Source organism: Oncorhynchus nerka, linkage group LG7 (genome assembly GCF_034236695.1).
Source record: "Oncorhynchus nerka isolate Pitt River linkage group LG7, Oner_Uvic_2.0, whole genome shotgun sequence".
NCBI lineage: Eukaryota > Metazoa > Chordata > Actinopteri > Salmoniformes > Salmonidae > Oncorhynchus > Oncorhynchus nerka.
Window position 1 is genome coordinate 86,268,342 of NC_088402.1, and position 23,006 is coordinate 86,291,347.

The window sequence follows — 23,006 nt, forward strand, 5'->3', positions numbered from 1 at the left end:
CTCATAAATCATTCAGGTATGGTGTGTCTGGAGACCAAGTAGTGCTAGCAGTACACTATGCCGGTGCTAACCTCCTCAATTATACAAGACACAGAAAAATGAAACCCACGACTTAACCCAACCTATAGGACATAGTAGCCGGTGCACATTTAGCCAACCTATTATTCAAACATACTCACCATTGTCATCCACCACCCTGGTCTGTTCCTTACAGCAGTCCACCGGTAGACCAATGATCTCCACCTCCACAAAGGGGTCGATAATCTGACAAGGCAGATGGACAGAGAAAATGTAGAGGCTTCACCAAACCAAGTAGTAGCAGTAGTACTAATAGGGACCACAGGCGGCTGGTGGCACCTTAATTGGGGAGGATGGGCTTACAGTAATTGGCTGGAACAGAATAAATGGAATCGAACACATCAAACATGTTTTCCATGTGGTTGATAATATTCCATTCCAGCCATTATTATGTGGTCCTCCCTTCACCTGCCTCCTGTGATGGGGACATTATTATGTGGTCCTCCCTTCACCTGCCTCCTGTGATGGGGACATTATTATGTGGTCCTCCCTTCACCTGCCTCCTGTGATGGGGACATTATTATGTGGTCCTCCCTTCACCTGCCTCCTGTGATGGGGACATTCCATGTGAATTTGACCCACAAATGATTGAGGTTTTGGATATTCCTCAAAATAAATCCATAGAAAGGTCATTTTGAGAAATGGGAATTGTATTTATTTTTGACGATAAATAAATAATGACCTCTCCTCTGTCCCCCAGCATAGAGTCTTTGGGCTTCGGTAGCTGTTGCCCACTGATGATCTTCAGCACCAGTTGTTTCTTCATCTGCCCTGGAAATGGATCCTCTATCATGGGGTTAAAGGCACCTACAGGAGGCATGGAGGGACAAAAATACTTAGTCTTTCCCATGGTAGATACCTGGGTCATATTCAATATGAACAAAACTAAAAGAAAAACTCAACTGAAACAGGGAGGCTGAACTTGTCAAATAAGAAACACTCATTTTAGTTTTCTTTTGCAAAAACGTTTTGCTACGATGTGCACAACCCTTTAGCTATGAAATCAATGCTGCAACACACCTTCACACATACAGGCCGGCTTCAGGATGAAGCCACAGTTGCCGTTGCTGTTGAACTTGGCTCTGTTCAGCTGGAGAACTCTCCCCTCTGACTGGTAGTTCAACGCCACTGACAACCACACAAATCAAAACATTTCCAATTAGTCAGAAAATAATAATAATAACATTTGAACAACACTTTTAAAATCAGAAAATATTTGGGCAAATGGATCGAAATTCTGAGGGAGCCATTGGAGATTTCACTGGCTAGAGTGGGGCTCAATATTACCAAACATGTTAAAAGTTTAAATCTGGACATGGACCCCCATTACCCAGGTGGCATCCAGCATTCCAGAAGGGCTGGGGATTGAAGTTGGAAGAGTCCACACGGTAGGAGGAGGGGTAGACGCGCGAGAGCTGCCGCTGGTTGAAGTGGATGAAGGTGTCAGCTTTCTGCTGCATGATCTGGTGGGCCTTGGTCTCGCTCAGAGAAGACACCTGCCAACTGGAGCTGGCGGCTGGAAGACACACACACACACACACACACACACACACACTTTATTTTGGCTTTGGGGAAAAAACATATCAACACATGTTATTTAGATATTTCATTGTAGTGATAAAATGAGACCACTGTCTGGACTTTAAAAACAGATACAGCAGTAGGAAAAGAGAAAAGTGCAGTATCTTTGGGGCCAGTGTCTGTATAGTGAAGCAGGTTCAGGTAGGGAGGTGGGCCAGTGTCAGTATAATGAAGCAGGTTCAGGTAGGGAGACGGGCCAGTGTCAGTATAATGAAGCAGGTTCAGGTAGAGAGATGGGCCAGTGTCAGTATAATGAAGCAGGTTCAGGTAGAGAGATGGGGCCAGTGTCAGTATACTGAAGCAGGTTCAGGTAGAGAGATGGGGCCAGTGTCAGTATACTGAAGCAGGTTCAGGTAGAGAGATGGGGCCAGTGTCAGTATAGTGAAGCAGGTTCAGGTAGAGAGACGGGCCAGTGTCAGTACAATGAAGCAGGTTCAGGTAGAGAGACGGGCCAGTGTCAGTACAATGAAGCAGGTTCAGGTAGAGAGACGGGCCAGTGTCAGTACAATGAAGCAGGTTCAGGTAGGGAGACGGGCCAGTGTCAGTACAATGAAGCAGGTTCAGGTAGAGAGATGGGGCCAGTGTCAGTACAATGAAGCAGGTTCAGGTAGAGAGACGGGCCAGTGTCAGTACAATGAAGCAGGTTCAGGTAGAGAGACGGGCCAGTGTCAGTACAATGAAGCAGGTTCAGGTAGAGAGATGGGGCCAGTGTCAGTATAATGAAGCAGGTTCAGGTAGAGAGATGGGGCCAGTGTCAGTATACTGAAGCAGGTTCAGGTAGAGAGACGGGCCAGTGTCAGTACAATGAAGCAGGTTCAGGTAGGAGGATGGGGCCAGTGTCAGTATAATGAAGCAGGTTCAGGTAGAGAGATGGGCCAGTGTCAGTATAATGAAGCAGGTTCAGGTAGAGAGACGGGCCAGTGTCAGTATAGTGAAGCAGGTTCAGGTAGAGAGACGGGCCAGTGTCAGTATACTGAAGCAGGTTCAGGTAGAGAGATGGGGCCAGTGTCAGTATAGTGAAGCAGGTTCAGGTAGAGAGACGGGCCAGTGTCAGTACAATGAAGCAGGTTCAGGTAGAGAGACGGGCCAGTGTCAGTACAATGAAGCAGGTTCAGGTAGAGAGACGGGCCAGTGTCAGTACAATGAAGCAGGTTCAGGTAGAGAGACGGGCCAGTGTCAGTACAATGAAGCAGGTTCAGGTAGGGAGACGGGCCAGTGTCAGTACAATGAAGCAGGTTCAGGTAGAGAGATGGGGCCAGTGTCAGTACAATGAAGCAGGTTCAGGTAGAGAGACGGGCCAGTGTCAGTACAATGAAGCAGGTTCAGGTAGAGAGACGGGCCAGTGTCAGTACAATGAAGCAGGTTCAGGTAGAGAGATGGGGCCAGTGTCAGTATAATGAAGCAGGTTCAGGTAGAGAGATGGGCCAGTGTCAGTATAATGAAGCAGGTTCAGGTAGAGAGACGGGCCAGTGTCAGTATAGTGAAGCAGGTTCAGGTAGAGAGACGGGCCAGTGTCAGTATACTGAAGCAGGTTCAGGTAGAGAGATGGGGCCAGTGTCAGTATACTGAAGCAGGTTCAGGTAGAGAGACGGCCAGTGTCAGTATAATGAAGCAGGTTCAGGTAGAGAGACGGGCCAGTGTCAGTATAGTGAAGCAGGTTCAGGTTTGTTATATCTGGAGTACTTCTCCTGTCCTATTCGGTGTCCTGTGTGAATCTAAGTGTGCGTTCTCTAATTCTCTCCTTCTCTCTTTCTTTCTCTCTCTCGGAGGACCTGAGCCCTAGGACCATGCCCCAGGACTACCTGACATGATGACTCCTTGCTGTCCCCAGTCCACCTGGCCATGCTGCTGCTCCAGTTTCAACTGGCCTGGGCCCTAGGACCATGTCCCAGGACTACCTGACATGATGACTCCTTGCTGTCCCCAGTCCACCTGGCCATGCTGCTGCTCCAGTTTCAACTGTTCTGCCTTACTATTATTCAACCATGCTGGTCATTTATGAACATTTGAACATCTTGGCCACGTTCTGTTATAATCTCCACCCGGCACAGCCAGAAGAGGACTGGCCACCCCACATATGCTCTCTCTAATTCTCTCTTTCTTTCTCTCTCTCTCGGAGGACCTGAGCCCTAGGACCGTGCCCCAGGACTACCTGACATGATGACTCCTTGCTGTCCCCAGTCCACCTGACTGTGCTGCTGCTCCAGTTTCAACTGTTCTGCCTTATTATTATTCGACCATGCTGGTCATTTATGAACATTTTAACATCTTGGTCATGTTCTGTTATAATCTCTACCCGGCACAGCCAGAAGAGGACTGGCCACCCCACATAGCCTGGTTCCTCTCTCTAGGTTTCTTCCTAGGTTTTGGCCTTTCTAGGGAGTTTTTCCTAGCCACCGTGCTTTTACACCTGCATTGTTTGCTGTTTGGGGTTTTAGGCTGGGTTTCTGTACAGCACTTTGAGATATCAGCTGATGTACGAAGGGCTATATAAATAAATTTGATTTGATTTGATTTGAGGTAGAGAGACGGGCCAGTGTCAGTATACTGAAGCAGGTTCAGGTAGAGAGATGGGGCCAGTGTCTGTATAGTGAAGCAGGTTCAGGTAGGGAGATGGGCCAGTGTCTGTATAGTGAAGCAGGTTCAGGTAGGGAGACGGGCCAGTGTCAGTATAATGAAGCAGGTTCAGGTAGAGAGATGGGCCAGTGTCAGTATACTGAAGCAGGTTCAGGTAGAGAGATGGGGCCAGTGTCAGTACAATGAAGCAGGTTCAGGTAGAGAGACGGGCCAGTGTCAGTACAATGAAGCAGGTTCAGGTAGGGAGAGTTGTGTTCCCCCTGCTCACCTTGCTTCTCTATGTCGGAGACGCCCACTGACTTGGTGTATTTGACCAGGTCTGACAGAGCCCTGGTCAGCTTCATGGTCTTCTTCCTGCAGGAGAACAACCAATGAGCCAGAGGCACAGATCTATGGTACATCGAAGCTTACAGTAGAGCGTCTCCCAGTACAAGTGTTTTCCATGAGTACTGTAACTGTGGTGCAGGTATAACTTGTGGTAATGGTAACAGTACCTGCTGTGATGCAGGGGGGCCCGGGTGGCGCTGCTGGTGCTCTCCTGGTCTGTGTCGATGTCTTCAAGGCTGTTGGTCTTCTTCAGCTTGACAGCCTTTTTCTGGAAGGGAAAGGTCAAATACAGTCAAACAAATACAGTCACAACGGCACTATAGACTCAGGGAAGAGCAACATCTGGTAGTGCATCTTATCACAATACAGCATATTACTACTGTATATTCTATCACTATACAGTAAATTATATTACTAAATCCTACCACGAAACCGTACATGATATTATTATTAATATTTTTTACCTTTATTTAACCAATAGGCAAGTCAGTTAAGAACAAATTCTTATTTTCAATGACGGCCTAGGAACAGTGGGTTAACTGCCTGTTCAGGGGCAGAACGACAGATTTGTACCTTATCAGCTCGGGGGTTTTGAACTTGCAACCGTCCGGTTACTAGTCCAACGCTCTAACCACTAGGCTACCCTGCCGCCCCGATATTACCACATCCTACACCGAGACAGCGCACTGCGTTACCACATTCCATCCCAGCACAACATAGTATATTACGACATCCTATTCAGTATACAGTATATAATATATCTACATCGTATTTAGTATATTACCACATCCTATACAGAGACAGCGCATTGCGTTATCACATCCCATCCCAACACAGCACAGTATATTACTACATCCTATTCAATATACAGTATATAATATTACTACATCCTATTCAGTATCCAGTACATAATATGACTACATCCTATCCAGTATATTACTACATCCTATCCAGTATATAATATTACTACATCCTATCCAGTATATAATATTACTACATCCTATCCAGTATATTACTACATCCTATCCAGTATATTACTACATCCTATCCAGTATATTACTACATCCTATCCAGTATATTACTACATCCTATCCAGTATATTACTACATCCTATCCAGTATATTACTACATCCTATCCAGTATATTACTACATCCTATCCAGTATATTACTATTATTATTTTCTCTGATCCACCTCTACGCAGACAACACCATTCTGTATACTTCCGGCCCTTCTTTGGACACTGTGTTAACAACCCTCCAGGCGAGCTTCAATGCCATACAACTCTCCTTCCGTGGCCTCCAATTGCTCTTAAATACAAGGTAAACTAAATGCATGCTCTTCAACCGATCGCTACCTGCACCTACCCGCCTGTCCAACATCACTACTCTGGACGGCTCTGACTTAGAATACGTGGACAACTACAAATACTTAGGTGTCTGGTTAGACTGTAAACTCTCCTTCCAGACCCATATCAAACATCTCCAATCCAAAGTTAAACCTAGAATTGGCTTCCTATTCCGCAACAAAGCATCCTTCACTCATGCTGCCAAACATACCCTTGTAAAACTGACTATCCTACCAATCCTCGACTTTGGCGATGTCATTTACAAAATAGCCTCCAATACCCTACTCAACAAATTGGATGCAGTCTATCACAGTGCAATCCGTTTTGTCACCAAATCCCCATATACTACCCACCATTGCGACCTGTACGCTCTCGTTGGCTGGCCCTCGCTTCATGCTCGTCGCCAAACCCACTGGCTCCATGTCATCTACAAGACCCTGCTAGGTAAAGTCCCCCCTTATCTCAGCTCGCTGGTCACCATAGCATCTCCCACCTGTAGCACACGCTCCAGCAGGTATATCTCTCTAGTCACCCCCAAAACCAATTCTTTCTTTGGCCGCCTCTCCTTCCAGTTCTCTGCTGCCAATGACTGGAACGAACTACAAAAATCTCTGAAACTGGAAACACTTATCTCCCTCACTAGCTTTAAGCACCAACTGTCAGAGCATCTTACAGATTACTGCACCTGTACATAGCCCACCTATAATTTAGCCCAAACAACTACCTCTTTCCCAACTGTATTTAATTTATTTATTTATTTATTTTGCTCCTTTGCACCCCATTATTTTTATTTCTACTTTGCACATTCTTCCATTGCAAAACTACCATTCCAGTGTTTTTACTTGCTATATTGTATTTATTTTGCCACCATGGCCTTTTTTGACTTTACCTCCCTTCTCACCTAATTTGCTCACATTGTATATAGACTTGTTTATACTGTATTATTGACTGTATGTTTGTTTTACTCCATGTGTAACTCTGTGTCGTATCTGTCGAACTGCTTTGCTTTATCTTGGCCAGGTCGCAATTGTAAATGAGAACTTGTTCTCAACTTGCCTACCTGGTTAAATAAAGGTGAAATAAAAATAAATAAAAAAATTACTACATCCTATCCAGTATATTACTATATCCTATCCCTATACAGCATTAATGCATCCTATCCCTATACAGCATTAATGCATCCTATCCCTATACAGCATTAATGCATCCTATCCCTATACAGCATTAATGCATCCTATCCCTATACAGTATTAATACATCCTATCCCTATACAGCATTAATGCATCCTATCCCTATACAGCATTAATACATCCTATCCCTATACAGCATTAATGCATCCTATCCCTATACAGTATTAATGCATCCTATCCCTATACAGCATTAATACATCCTATCCCTATACAGCATTAATACATCCTATCCCTATACAGTATTAATGCATCCTATCCCTATACAGTATTAATACATCCTATCCCTATACAGCATTAATACATCCTATCCCTATACAGCATTAATACATCCTATCCCTATACAGCATTAATACATCCTATCCCTATACAGCATTAATACATCCTATCCCTATACAGTATTAATACATCCTATCCCTATACAGCATTAATACATCCTATCCCTATACAGCATTAATACATCCTATCCCTATACAGCATTAATACATCCTATCCCTATACAGCATTAATACATCCTATCCCTATACAGCATTAATACATATACTGTACAGTATAATACTACATCCTATACAGTATATTACTACATCCTATCCCTATACAGTACTTTAGTACAGAAGTAGTGGACTATATAGGGTCTAGTCTGCCATGTCAAACACATGGATCTAAAATGGGCCTGTGGAGACAACAGGAAGCAGGGACACCTGGACAACAGTGAAGACAACAGGAAGCAGGAACACCTGTACAGGAGTGGAGACAACAGGAAGCAGGGACACCTGGACAACAGTGGAGACAACAGGAAGCAGGGACACCTGGACAACAGTGAAGACAACAGGAAGCAGAGACACCTGTACAGGAGTGGAGACAACTGGAAGCAGGGACATCTGTACAGGAGTGGAGACAACTGGAAGCAGGGACACCTGGACAACAGTGAAGACAACAGGAAGCAGAGACACCTGTACAGGAGTGGAGACAACAGGAAGCAGGGATACCTGGACAACAGTGAAGACAACAGGAAGCAGGGACACCTGGACAACAGTGAAGACAACAGGAAGCAGGGACACCTGTACAGGAGTGGAGACAACTGGAAGCAGGGACATCTGTACAGGAGTGGAGACAACTGGAAGCAGGGACACCTGTACAGGAGTGGAGACAACTGGAAGCAGGGACACCTGGGCAGGAGTGGAGACAACAGGAAGCAGAGACACCTGTACAGGAGTGGAGACAACAGGAAGCAGAGACACCTGTACAGGAGTGGAGAAAACAGGATGCAGAGACACCTGGACAGGAGTGGAGACAACAGGAAGCAGACACACCTGTACAGGAGTGGAGACAACTGGAAGCAGGGACACCTGGGCAGGAGTGGAGACAACAGGAAGCAGAGACACCTGTACAGGAGTGGAGACAACAGGAAGCAGAGACACCTGTACAGGAGTGGAGACAACAGGAAGCAGAGACACCTGTACAGGAGTGGAGACAACAGGAATCAGAGACACCTGTACAGGAGTGGAGACAACAGGAAGCAGGGATACCTGGACAACAGTGAAGACAACAGGAAGCAGGGACACCTGGACAACAGTGAAGACAACAGGAAGCAGGGACACCTGTACAGGAGTGGAGACAACTGGAAGCAGGGACATCTGTACAGGAGTGGAGACAACTGGAAGCAGGGACACCTGTACAGGAGTGGAGACAACTGGAAGCAGGGACACCTGGGCAGGAGTGGAGACAACAGGAAGCAGAGACACCTGTACAGGAGTGGAGACAACAGGAAGCAGAGACACCTGTACAGGAGTGGAGACAACAGGATGCAGAGACACCTGGACAGGAGTGGAGACAACAGGAAGCAGAGACACCTGTACAGGAGTGGAGACAACTGGAAGCAGGGACACCTGGGCAGGAGTGGAGACAACAGGAAGCAGAGACACCTGTACAGGAGTGGAGACAACAGGAAGCAGAGACACCTGTACAGGAGTGGAGACAACAGGAAGCAGAGACACCTGTACAGGAGTGGAGACAACTGGAAGCAGGGACAGCTGGACAGGAGTGGAGACAACAGGATGCAGAGACAGCTGGACAGGAGTGGAGACAACAGGATGCAGAGACAGCTGGACAGGAGTGGACACAACATTCTGTTCTGCTCCAAAACATTTCACTGGGCCCCAACTGAACGTTTCCAAGATCAAGGATGATCAATGGATCAAGGATGAGCAATGGAAACAGGATGCACCTGAGCTCAATGTCAAGTCTCATAACAAAGGGTCTGAATACTTAGGTAAATAAGGTATTTCTTTTTAACACATTGGCAAAAATGTCGAAAAACCTGTTTTTGCTTTGTCATTATGGGGTTTTGTGTGTAGGTTGATGGGTAAAAAACAACAACGATTTAATCAATTCTAGAATAAGGCTGTAACAGCTAAATGGGGAAAAAGTCAGGGGGTCTAAATGCTTTTTGAATGCACTATAAATATTTTATATCAACGAATTGGCGAGGGCATTAATATATAAATATATATCATATATAATATAGTCTGCAGCACCTGACCTCACTCTACTGGAAGCTGAAGTCAAATGTCTACTGATGATCTGGTGCTTCTGTCACCAACCAAGGAGGGCCTACAGCAGCACCTAGATCTTCTGCACAGATTCTGTCAGACTTGGGCCCTGACAGTAAATCTCAGTAAGACCAAAATAATGGTGTTCCAAAACAGGTCCAGTTACCAGGTCTCCAAATACAAATTCCATCTAGACACCGTTGCCCTCGAGCACACAAAAAACTATACATACCTTGGTCTAAACATCAGCGCCACAGGTAACCTCCACAAAGCTGTGCTAGAAGGGCATTCTACACCATCAACAGGAACATCAAATTAGACATCCCAATTCGGATCAGGCTAAAAATACTTCAATAAGTTAGAGAACGCATTGCCCTTTATGGTTGTGAGGTCTGGGGTCCGCTCACCAACCAACAATTCACAAAATGGGACAAACACCAAAATGAGATTCTTCATGCAGAATTCTGCAAAAACATTCTCCGTGTACAATGTAAAATACCAAATATATGCATGCAAAGCAGAATTAGGACGATACCAGCTAACTATCAAAATCCAGAAAAGAACCATTAAATACTATAACCACCTAAAAGTACTGATCCTAAACAAAGCCATCACCTACAGAGAGATGAACCTGGAAAAAGAGTCCCCTAAGCAAGCTGTCCCTGGGGCTCTGTTCACAAACAAAAACACACCCCACAGAGCCCCAGGACAACAGCACAATTAGACCCAAGCAAATCATGAGAAAACAAAAAGATAATTACTAGACACATTGGAAAGAATTAACAAAAAAAACAGAGCAAACTGGAATGCTATTTGGCTCTAAACAGAGAGTACACAGTGGCAGAATACCTGAGCATAGCCTTGTTATTGAAATAGTCAGACCTGGCTCTCAAGAGAAGACAGGCTATGTGCACACTGCCCACAACATGAGCTGGAAACTGAGCTGCACTTCCTAACCTCCTGCCCAATGTATGACCATATTAGTGACACATATTTCCCTCAGATGACACAGATCCACTAAGAATTTGAAAACAAACCCGATTTCGATAAACATCCATATCTACTGGGTGAAATTCCACAGTGAGCCGTCACAGCAGCAAGATGTGTGACCTGTTGCCATAAGAAAAGGGCGACCAGTGAAGAACAAACACCATTGTAAATACAACCCATATGTTTATTTATGTTCCCTTCTGTACTTTAACTGTTTGTACATCATTACAACATTGTATAGACAATGTATAGACATAATGACATTTGAAATGTCTCTATTCCTTTGAAACTTCTGTTAATGTAATGTTCACTGTTCATTTCTGATTGTTTATTTCACTTTTGTTAATCATCCTTTTCACTTGCTTTGACAATGTAAACATGCTTTCCCCATGCCAATAAAGCCCTTTGAAATGAATTGAGAGAGATGAACTGTGAAGGTGGAGAGAGATGAACTGTGAAGGTGGAGAGAGATGAACTGTGAAGGTGGAGAGAGATGAACTGTGAAGGTGGAGAGAGATGAACTGTGAAGGTGGAGAGAGATGAACTGTGAAGGTGGAGAGAGATGAACTGTGAAGGTGGAGAGAAATGAAATGTGAAGGTGGAGAGGAGAGCAAGAGATTAACTGTGAAGGTGGAGAGGAGAGAGGGGGGGTGATGCCCACCTTGCGTTTAGAGAAGCTGCCCATGAAGGTCCTACCCAGACGCTTGTTAGTGCTGGGGTTGGCTTCGTCCCCTATTTCTGCACCATCATCACCTTTAACCTGGAAGAAAAATAGAGTACAAACACTTTATATACATAAACTTTACATACACAAAATACCACATATATTACTGAGAGTGGTAGAATACGCCTGGCAGAATATAGATAGAAATATTGTGTGTAGCAGACTACATTTGCAGTGTGTGTGTGTGTGTGTGTGGCAGACTACATTTGCAGTGTGTGGGTGTGTGTGTGGCAGACTACATTTGCAGTGTGTGGGTGTGTGTGTGGCAGACTACATTTGCAGTGTGTGGGTGTGTGTGTGGCAGACTACATTTGCAGTGTGTGGGTGTGTGTGTGGCAGACTACATTTGCAGTGTGTGGGTGTGTGTGTGGCAGACTACATTTGCAGTGTGTGGGTGTGTGTGTGGCAGACTACATTTGCAGTGTGTGTGTGTGTGTGGCAGACTATATTTGCAGTGTGTGTGTGTGGCAGACTACATTTGCAGTGTGTGTGTGTGTGTGTGGCAGACTACATTTGCAGTGTGTGTGTGTGTGTGGCAGACTACATTTGCAGTGTGTGTGTGTGTGTGGCAGACTACATTTGCAGTGTGTGTGTGTGTGTGGCAGACTACATTTGCAGTGTGTGGGTGTGTGTGTGGCAGACTACATTTGCAGTGTGTGTGTGTGTGTGTGGCAGACTACATTTGCAGTGTGTGTGTGTGTGTGTGGCAGACTACATTTGCAAATCTGTCGTTCTGCCCCTGAACAGGCAGTTAACCCACTGTTCCTAGGCCGTCATTGAAAATAAGAATTTGTTCTTAACTGACTTGCCTGGTTAAATAAAGTTTTTTTTTTTTTTTTTTTTGAAAAGTCTCAATAGTGCCAAGAACTACAAGAAATATTTTGAATAGTATTTGAACCCAGGTCTGGTCTACAGAGCTGTGGGTGTTACCTTGGAGGGTGACTTGTCGGTGGTCTACAGAGCTGTGGGTGTTACCTTGGAGGGTGACTTGTCCGTGGTCTACAGAGCTGTGGGTGTTACCTTGGAGGGTGACTTGTCCGTGGTCTACAGAGCTGTGGGTGTTACCTTGGAGGGTGACTTGTCGGTGGTCTACAGAGCCGTGGGTGTTACCTTGGAGGGTGACTTGTCGGTGGTCTACAGAGCCGTGGGTGTTACCTTGGAGGGTGACTTGTCCGTGGTCTACAGAGCCGTGGGTGTTACCTTGGAGGGTGACTTGTCCGTGGTCTACAGAGCCGTGGGTGTTACCTTGGAGGGTGACTTGTCCGTGGTCTACAGAGCTGTGGGTGTTACCTTGGAGGGTGACTTGTCGGTGGTCTACAGAGCCGTGGGTGTTACCTTGGAGGGTGACTTGTCGGTGGTCTACAGAGCTGTGGGTGTTACCTTGGAGGGTGACTTGTCCGTGGTCTACAGAGCTGTGGGTGTTACCTTGGAGGGTGACTTGTCCGTGGTCTACAGAGCTGTGGGTGTTACCTTGGAGGGTGACTTGTCGGTGGTCTACAGAGCCGTGGGTGTTACCTTGGAGGGTGACTTGTCGGTGGTCTTTCCCGATGGGGGCTGAGCAGCGAGGGTGAAGCTGTCGGGGTCCTCCTGGTCACGGATCTTAGACTCCTTCATCAGGTTGTCCAGCTTCTTCTTAGCCACGTTCTCCACCTGCTTCCTGGTCATGGACGTCTGGAGGGAGGAGCCAACATAAACAGTGAAGAAGAAAAAGGTCTGTTATTGATACTGAAAACGATAACCAGAACTAGCTAGTTGCCTTTTCTGATTGACAAAAGGAATGGTTGGTCGTGCAATATGTCAGCAATGACACTCGATACACAATAACGTTGATAGAAAACTGTTGCAGTTGAGGGAAGACAACACTAATATCCTTAAATAGTGCACTATAGGGAATAAGTTGCTATTTGAAACGAGTACATATTTCATCAGTTGAGATAACTTCTTGATGACAATATGGTCATGACTTCCAGACCCTCATAACTGACTGATATAAGACATGACTGATACACGGCATGGTGGGGAGGGAGGTGGGCGAGTAACCGAAAGGTTGCTGCTTTGAATCCCCGAGCCTACTGGTGATGTGGCCTTGAGCAAGGCCCTTAACCCGAATTGCTCCTGTAAAGTCGCTCTGGATAAAGTGTCTGATAAATGACTAACATGTAAACTATGCATCATGGATTCACACTGCATTTTGTGTGATATCCTGGAGAATTAGATTACTGTTCATTACGCACTATATAATATGTTTCATATGTAAAGGCTGAAATGACACCATGGGTATGAAAGTTGAACATGCAGCCTAATTTAATTTTTAAAATGGTTTATAAGCATTTGCATGCGTCTACCACTAGGTGGCAAAGTTTACCACAAACCAACTCCCAGTCCTCTCCAAGTGCACATAAGCAACGCCTTGAGATGTACTGTAAGTAAGCAGCACGTTTCAGCCTCTTAAGAAGGATGTACATAGCAAGCTCTATATTCCAGTAACCTTAGTAGTTTACATCAGAATCTTAGTAGTTTACATGTAGGCATATGGCTCTGGTTTTCATTCCACAACTCCTTTCCTTCAGGTCCACTAACCTGAAATGGCTTGATGACAGCCATACTGTCATATGATTGGGTAAGGAAAAGGGAAGAGGAGATGTCACCATTGAGATGTAGCCTTAGAAAACCATGCCATCCCTGATCACGGTGAAGCTTCTCACTTTGATTAAGGTTTCATAGATTCTCAGAATTCCTGAAAGGAACATGGAGCCTGTCTCTGTGGTTTCATGCATATCTCGGCACTGGCATACTCAGATGTAGAGCGCGAGTATGTATGTTAAATGGAAAATAATTGGGGTGATGATTAAAGAAGCCTGAAAGTGATGACGTTTTACAGTACCTTCCACTTCAGAACGAGTGGATGACATTTTGAGAGAGAGAGAGACAAAGAGACAAAGAGAGAGAGAGAGACAGAGAGAGAGAGAGAAAGAGAGAGAGACAGAGAGAGAGACAGAGAGAGAGAGAGAGAGACAGAGAGAGAGAGAGAGAGAGAGAGAGAGAGAGAGAGACAGAGAGAGAGAGACAGAGAGACAGAGAGAGAGAGACAGAGAGAGACAGAGACAGAGAGAGAGACAGAGAGAGACAGAGAGACAGAGACAGAGAGAGAGAGAGAGAGAGGGACAGAGAGAGAGAGAGAGAGGGACAGAGAGAGAGAGAGAGAGGGACAGAGAGAGAGAGAGAGAGGGACAGAGAGAGAGAGAGAGAGGGACAGAGAGAGAGAGAGAGAGACAGAGACAGAGAGAGAGAGACAGAGAGAGAGAGAGAGAGACAGAGAGAGAGAGAGACAGACAGAGAGAGAGACAGAGAGAGAGAGAGAGAGAGAGAGAGAGAGAGAGAGAGAGAGAGAGAGGGACAGAGAGAGAGAGACAGAGAGGGACAGAGAGAGAGAGACAGAGAGAGGGACAGAGAGGGACAGAGAGAGAGGGACAGAGAGAGAGGGACAGAGAGAGAGGGACAGAGAGAGAGGGACAGAGAGAGAGGGACAGAGAGAGAGGGACAGAGAGAGAGAGAGAGAGAGAGAGAGAGAGAGAGAGGGACAGAGAGAGAGGGACAGAGAGACAGAGAGAGAGAGAGACAGAGAGAGAGAGAGACAGAGACAGAGACACACAGAGAGAGAGAGAAGAGCTTTAAGACAGCGAAGACATGAGCACGGAGCCCCAACGAACAGTGGCTGATGCTTAATTGAGACTACATTCATCAAGAACAAACAGGAACAGAAACGAGCACAGACATTTACCAGAACACAATGGTACAATATAACAGCGCCAATCAGACAAAGATCGTTTCTGATGGACTCCAATTAGCATGGAACAACATCTAGCACAATGTACAGTAGAATAGAGCGGCTGCAGGGATGGAGGGAGGAAGAGGGGTAGGGGTAGGGTCCTTACATCGCCATTTATCAGTTTGCAGTCGTCCTCCATCTCGTCAGCGCTGTCTTCATCCGTCACGTCACCCTCTTCGTTGTCTTCGTCAATGTTCGACGGGAGTTTCTTTCCCTGGCAGACAAATGGTGTCGTTAATACCTGGGTCATATTCGTTAGGAAACCAAACGAAAGGAAACGTTCTGAAAAGAGGGAGGGACTATCTGATCATGACCAATACGAATCGCACAGTTTCATATTCCATTGCAAAGAGTTTTAACAGTAGCATCATTTTATGGGAAGAAATGCTCCTTGGGCACAGCTCTATGAGCAGGTAACACTCCAGTAAGACTGTACCTTTATGGGAAGACATGCCCCTTGGGCACAGCTCTATGAGCAGGTAACACTCCAGTAAGACTAGACCTTTATGGGAAGAACTGCCCCTTGGGCACAGCTCTATGAGCAGTTGACACTCCAGTAAGACTAGACCTTTATGGGAAGAACTGCCCCTTGGGCACAGCTCTATGAGCAGTTAACACTCCAGTAAGACTAGACCTTTAGGGGTGGGGACACACAACTGACCTTTATGGGAAGAAATGCCCCTTGGGCCCAGCTCTATGAGCAGGTAACACTCCAGTAAGACTGGACCTTTATGGGAAGAAATGCCCCTTGGGCACAGCTCTATGAGCAGGTAACACTCCAGTAAGACTGGACCTTTATGGGAAGAAATGCCCCTTGGGCACAGCTCTATGAGCGGGTAACACCCCAGTAAGACTAGACCTTTAGGGGTGGGGACACACAACTGACCTTTATGGGAAGAAATGCCCCTTGGGCACAGCTCTATGAGCAGGTAACACTCCAGTAAGACTGGACCTTTAGGGGAAGAAATGCCCCTTGGACACAGCTCTATGAGCCTCTGTGTGTGTCAGGAGCCATTTCCACTTCAATTCCAATTCTCTTTAAAGCTTTTCAATAAGGAAAACGTAGAATTGGGTTTACTTTCTGAATTGTTTGTTAATGCTCAGCGGTGGCTTTTACAACACATTTCCCCAATCTAAACCATTAAGCCCCCCCCAGAGTGCTTAAGGTGTAACTGCGGTAACAGCTACAGCCGCCACCAGGTACAGACCAGTACATCTGGGGTAGAGCTCAGCAAGTTCACGTTCAAAAATGTTGCAAATATAAATATAATTCATTAAGATGACAAATGCTCATTCTCCTTGACAAAGAATGTCTGTCTGTTCTACATGACAAATGTGTTTCTATTTGTCTCCGTTCTCAATACGGCTCTATTTTGTTACATGTTCTTAGCATGTTGTTAAGTGACAGTTTGATTGAATGACAAACGGCCCTGCTAACCACAAATACCTCCATAAGAGAGAGAGAGCCGTGTTAAACCTGTCAGTGTGCTACTGGTATGAAGTGTTTTTACAACCATCATAGGAAATGCGTTCAGACGCAGCCCCCACCCACTTACTGTTGACAGGTCACTGAAAACGCAGATATAACTAACGATCCACAATCAAAACGAGATTGTAAAACTGCAGTGAACATCTGTCCCCTCAGCTCATTCCAAATGATCTTGTAACAGTTATTGTACCATCACACACAGCTCTACTGGGCAGAGGCCACATGGCAGTCAGTACATAACACAAGGCAGACTACGGAACTGGGGCTTGGATTCACGACAGCAGGGCCTGGGCCCCAGATTCCAGATGGTGGAGGGATACTCAGCCTCAGTCTGTTAGACACACGTCTCCGTACCTGGATAGCAGTCGGCTATATTGATTTGGCCTGTCACCATCATTTCATGATCAGAGGGCATGAAGGAGATGATTACTACCGAAGCCCACTAGGGCCAAATCAGAGTGATTCTTTTACTTCCTGACTAATGAGGCTGACTGTCAGGGGCCGACGTGCTGAGGTGAGACTGTGTAGTAACTAGCGATGCAAAGTGAGACTGTACTCAGAACAAATCAAATTGTATTGGACACACATATTTAGCAGATGATATTGTGGGTGTAGCGAAATGCTTATGTTCCTAGCTGACACCAGTGCAGTAATATCTAACAATTTACAACACACAAATCTAAAAGCAAAATAGAAGTGAAATAATGGAATTAATATGTAAATAAATATTAGGAGTGACTAAAACACAGTAGAATACAGTACTAGCGCTGCGAGGCGAGACTGTACTCAGAACAGTGTGGTAACTAGCGCTGCGAGGCGAGACTGTACTCAGAACAGTGTGGTAACTAGCGCTGCGAGGCGAGACTGTACTCAGAACAGTGTGGTAACTAGCGCTGCGAGGCGAGACTGTACTCAGAACAGTGTGGTAACTAGCGCTGCGAGGCGAGACTGTACTCAGAACAGTGTGGTAACTAGCGCTGCGAGGCGAGACTGTACTCAGAACAGTGTGGTAACTAGCGCTGCGAGGCGAGACTGTACTCAGAACAGTGTGGTAACTAGCGCTGCGAGGCGAGACTGTACTCAGAACAGTGTGGTAACTAGCGCTGCGAGGCGAGACTGTACTCAGAACAGTGTGGTAACTAGCGCTGCGAGGCGAGACTGTACTCAGAACAGTGTGGTAACTAGCGCTGCGAGGCGAGACTGTACTCAGAACAGTGTGGTAACTAGCGCTGCGAGGCGAGACTGTACTCAGAACAGTGTGGTAACTAGCGTTGCGAGGCGAGACTGTACTCAGAACAGTGTGGTAACTAGCGCTGCGAGGCGAGACTGTACTCAGAACAGTGTGGTAACTAGCGTTGCGAGGCGAGACTGTACTCAGAACAGTGTGGTAACTAGCGCTGCGAGGCGAGACTGTACTCAGAACAGTGTGGTAACTAGCGCTGCGAGGCGAGACTGTACTCCGGGCAGGGCTCCGGGCAGCCGAGCGGAAATGGAGGAAAACTCGCCTCCCTGCGGACCTGACATCCTTTCACTCCCTCCTCTCTACATTTTCCTCTTCTCTCTCTGCTGCTAAAGCCACTTTCTACCACTCTAAATTCCAAGCATCTGCCTCTAACCCTAGGAAGCTCTTTGCAACCTTCTCCTCCCTCCTGAATCCTCCTCCCCCCCTCCTCCCTCTCTGCAGATGACTTCGTCAACCATTTTGAAAAGAAGGTCGACGACATCCGATCCTCGTTTGCTAAGTCAAACGACACCGCTGGTTCTGCTCACACTGCCCTACCCTGTGCTCTGACCTCTTTCTCCCCTCTCTCTCCAGATGAAATCTCGCGTCTTGTGACGGCCGGCCGCCCTACAACCTGCCCGCTTGACCCTATCCCCTCCTCTCTTCTCCAGACCATTTCCGGAGACCTCCTCCCTTACCTCGCTCATCAACTCATCCCTGACCGCTGGCTACGTCCCTTCCGTCTTCAAGAGAGCGAGAGTTGCACCCCTTCTGAAAAAACCTACACTCGATCCCTCCGATGTCAACAACTACAGACCAGTATCCCTTCTTTCTTTTCTCTCCAAAACTCTTGAACGTGCCGTCCTTGGCCAGCTCTCCCGCTATCTCTCTCAGAATGACCTTCTTGATCCAAATCAGTCAGGTTTCAAGACTAGTCATTCAACTGAGACTGCTCTTCTCTGTATCACGGAGGCGCTCCGCACTGCTAAAGCTAACTCTCTCTCCTCTGCTCTCATCCTTCTAGACCTATCGGCTGCCTTCGATACTGTGAACCATCAGATCCTCCTCTCCACCCTCTCCGAGTTGGGCATCTCCGGCGCGGCCCACGCTTGGATTGCGTCCTACCTGACAGGTCGCTCCTACCAGGTGGCGTGGCGAGAATCCGTCTCCACACCACGTGCTCTCACCACTGGTGTCCCCAGGGCTCTGTTCTAGGCCCTCTCCTATTCTCGCTATACACCAAGTCACTTGGCTCTGTCATAACCTCACATGGTCTCTCCTATCATTGCTATGCAGACGACACACAATTAATCTTCTCCTTTCCCCCTTCTGATGACCAGGTGGCGAATCGCATCTCTGCATGTCTGGCAGACATATCCGTGTGGATGACGGATCACCACCTCAAGCTGAACCTCGGCAAGACGGAGCTGCTCTTCCTCCCGGGAAGGACTGCCCGTTCCATGATCTCGCCATCACGGTTGACAACTCCATTGTGTCCTCCTCCCAGAGCGCTAAGAACCTTGGCGTGATCCTGGACAACACCCTGTCGTTCTCAACTAACATCAAGGCGGTGGCCCGTTCCTGTAGGTTCATGCTCTACAACATCCGCAGAGTACGACCCTGCCTCACACAGGAAGCGGCGCAGGTCCTAATCCAGGCACTTGTCATGTCCCGTCTGGATTACTGCAACTCGCTGTTGGCTGGGCTCCCTGCCTGTGCCATTAAACCCCTACAACTCATCCAGAACGCCGCAGCCCGTCTGGTGTTCAACCTTCCCAAGTTCTCTCACGTCACCCGCTCCTCCGCTCCCTCCACTGGCTTCCAGTTGAAGCTCGCATCCGCTACAAGACCATGGTGCTTGCCTACGGAGCTGTGAGGGGAACGGCACCTCAGTACCTCCAGGCTCTGATCAGGCCCTACACCCAAACAAGGGCACTGCGTTCATCCACCTCTGGCCTGCTCGCCTCCCTACCACTGAGGAAGTACAGTTCCCGCTCAGCCCAGTCAAAACTGTTCGCTGCTCTGGCCCCCCAATGGTGGAACAAACTCCCTCACGACGCCAGGACAGCGGAGTCAATCACCACCTTCCGGAGACACCTGAAACCCCACCTCTTTAAGGAATACCTAGGATAGGATAAAGTAATCCCTCTCACCCCCCCTCCCCCTGAAAAGATTTAGATGCACTACTGATCCACTGGAGGTCATAAGGTGAATGCACCAATTTGTAAGTCGCTCTGGATAAGAGCGTCTGCTAAATGACTTAAATGTAATGTAAATGTACTCAGAACAGTGTGGTAACTAGCGCTGCGAGGCGAGACTGTACTCAGAACAGTGTGGTAACTAGCGTTGCGAGGCGAGACTGTACTCAGAACAGTGTGGTAACTAGCGCTGCGAGGCGAGACTGTACTCAGAACAGTGTGGTAAGTAGCGTTGCGAGGCGAGACTGTACTCAGAACAGTGTGGTAACTAGCGCTGCGAGGCGAGACTGTACTCAGAACAGTGTGGTAACTAGCGTTGCGAGGCGAGACTGTACTCAGAACAGTGTGGTAACTAGCGCTGCGAGGCGAGACTGTACTCAGAACAGTGTGGTAACTAGCGCTGCGAGGCGAGACTGTACTCAGAACAGTGTGGTAACTAGCGCTGCGAGGCGAGACTGTACTCAGAACAGTGTGGTAACTAGCGCTGCGAGGCGAGACTGTACTCAGAACAGTGTGGTAACTAGCGCTATGAGGCGAGACTGTACTCAGAACAGTGTGGTAACTAGCGCTGCGAGGCGAGACTGTACTCAGAACAGTGTGGTAACTAGCGTTGCGAGGCGAGACTGTACTCAGAACAGTGTGGTAACTAGCGCTGCGAGGTGAGACTGTACTCAGAACAGTGTGGTAACTAGCGCTGCGAGGCGAGACTGTACTCAGAACAGTGTGGTAACTAGCGCTGCGAGGCGAGACTGTACTCAGAACAGTGTGGTAACTAGCGCTGCGAGGCGAGACTGTACTCAGAACAGTGTGGTAACTAGCGTTGCGAGGCGAGACTGTACTCAGAACAGTGTGGTAACTAGCGTTGCGAGGCGAGACTACTCAGAACAGTGTGGTAACTAGCGCTGCGAGGCGAGACTGTACTCAGAACAGTGTGGTAACTAGCGCTGCGAGGCGAGACTGTACTCAGAACAGTGTGGTAACTAGCGCTGCGAGGCGAGACTGTACTCAGAACACTGTGGTAACTAGCGCTGCGAGGCGAGACTGTACTCAGAACAGTGTGGTAACTAGTGCTGGGAAGTGGATTGGTCATTGACCCATAGCCGTCTGACGGGGAACGATTTGTCACCATCCACTGGCCTAAAGTCAGCTAAATTGAACAATTTCCGTAAGGCAATTCTAGGTCTTGTGGCATATTTTGGTTAACCTTTCCCCAATTCAATGGAATTGTAACCTTCTGCATGCACAGTGTATTCTTCCATCACATGTACAGCTGATTCTCAAGATCTTGCCCACTAATGAGATGTTATTGAGCCCACACTACTACAGTGTCTGAGCCAAGGACTACATGCTTTCTGGTAAGTTTTGAGTACAATACTGGGTGGGGTGAATATATTTAATGTGACATACAGTATTTTTTGTTAACTAGTAAATAGTAGCCTACAGCAAAGTGTGTTTAAATCATGTCTAACTTGTTGACAGTTTCTGCTAGTTCGTTTTTGCTACCATGTGGGGTTTTGCTAGCTTGATCCTGCTAACTGAGGAGTGTTAATTCACCTGTTTCCATACATGTTTCATTTTAAAACATTTATCTTACAAAGGAGTTGTTTAATCTAACTGCATAACTATTTATCTGTAAATTGATTTTTTTTTTTTACTCATTTGTTTCTAATCTTTACAGGAAAATGCCACGGGCACTATCTGATGTGTGGAGACATTTCACTGCAGCTGTGTACATTAGCTAAAGCTGTGTACATTTGAAAATACCATGCCAAATCATATTTGAAGAATGCAACAAAGATGCAGAATCATCTGGCCATGAAGTTCCCTCAGCGCTCACAACAAGCAACCTCTGACAAAAGTCCCTCTACTTCTATTCGAGGTGAAAATTATAAATCACTTTAGCAATAGCAACAGCTCATGGTCCTCCTGGAATCAGGCACCTTATCGATAGCAACAGCTCATGGTCCTCCTGGAATCAGACACCTTATCAATAGCAACAGCTCATGGTCCTCCTGGAATGAAAGTTTTTTTTGACTCAATGGAGGAACGTAGTCAGAATAACGCTGATGAATCTCTTGCTCAAGCTGTGTATGTAACTGGTTCATCTCTGATACTCACAGGCAATGTGTATTGGAAGAAATTTCTGAATGATCTTCGCCCAGCATACACCCCTCCAACCAGACATGCTTTATCCACTCATTTGCTGGATGCAGAGTTGAGATCAAGTGAAGGTCAAGAAAAACAGAGAAAGCAGACTATTGCAATCATCTCCACCCCTCAACCAGTATTCTATAAGAGGACAAACACAAGGGACAACAAACACACTGGTCTTTACATTGCAGATGAGCTGAATGCAGTCATCAATGACCTTGGACCACAGAAGGTATTTGTACTGGTGACAGACAACGCTGCAAACATGAAGGCTGCTTGGTCTAAAGTGGAGGAGTCCTACCCTCACATCACACCCATTGGCTGTGCTGCTCATGCATTGAATCTGCTCCTCAAGAACATCATGGCACTGAAAATAATGGATACAATCTACAAGAGAGCCAAGGAAATGGTTAGGTATGTGAAGGGTCATCAAGTTATAGCAACAATCTGCCTCACCAAGCAAAGTGAGAAGAATAAGAGCACCACATTGAAGCTGCCCAGCAACACCCGTTGGGGTGGTGTCGTCATCATGTTTGACAGTCACCTGGAGGGGAAGAAGTCTCTCCAAGAAATGAAGAGATATGGACAGCCCCATGAAGAGGATCCTCCTGGATGATGCATTTTGGGAGAGAGTGGTAGCAGCCTGAAACCTATAGCAGTAGCCATTGCACGGATTGAGGGAGACAATGCCATCCTGTCTGATGTTCAGACTCTGCTTGCAGATGTAAGAGAAGAAATCCGTACCGCCCTGCCC

General features: G+C 46.8%; 1 protein-coding gene across 1 annotated transcript in view; it reads right to left on the reverse strand.

Moving 5' to 3' along the window:
- Positions 1–23,006, reverse strand: part of LOC115122820 (1-phosphatidylinositol 4,5-bisphosphate phosphodiesterase eta-2-like) — a 126,629-nt gene that overhangs the window by 38,525 nt on the left and 65,098 nt on the right. Inside the window, exons 12-20 of the mRNA XM_065021102.1 lie at positions 15,299–15,406; positions 12,879–13,034; positions 11,301–11,399; positions 4,731–4,831; positions 4,505–4,590; positions 1,409–1,594; positions 1,099–1,206; positions 761–885; positions 180–264 (exon numbers count right to left, since the gene is read on the reverse strand). Coding sequence (XP_064877174.1) covers positions 180–264; positions 761–885; positions 1,099–1,206; positions 1,409–1,594; positions 4,505–4,590; positions 4,731–4,831; positions 11,301–11,399; positions 12,879–13,034; positions 15,299–15,406 — 1,054 coding nt within the window. The remainder of the gene's footprint in view (positions 1–179; positions 265–760; positions 886–1,098; positions 1,207–1,408; positions 1,595–4,504; positions 4,591–4,730; positions 4,832–11,300; positions 11,400–12,878; positions 13,035–15,298; positions 15,407–23,006) is intronic.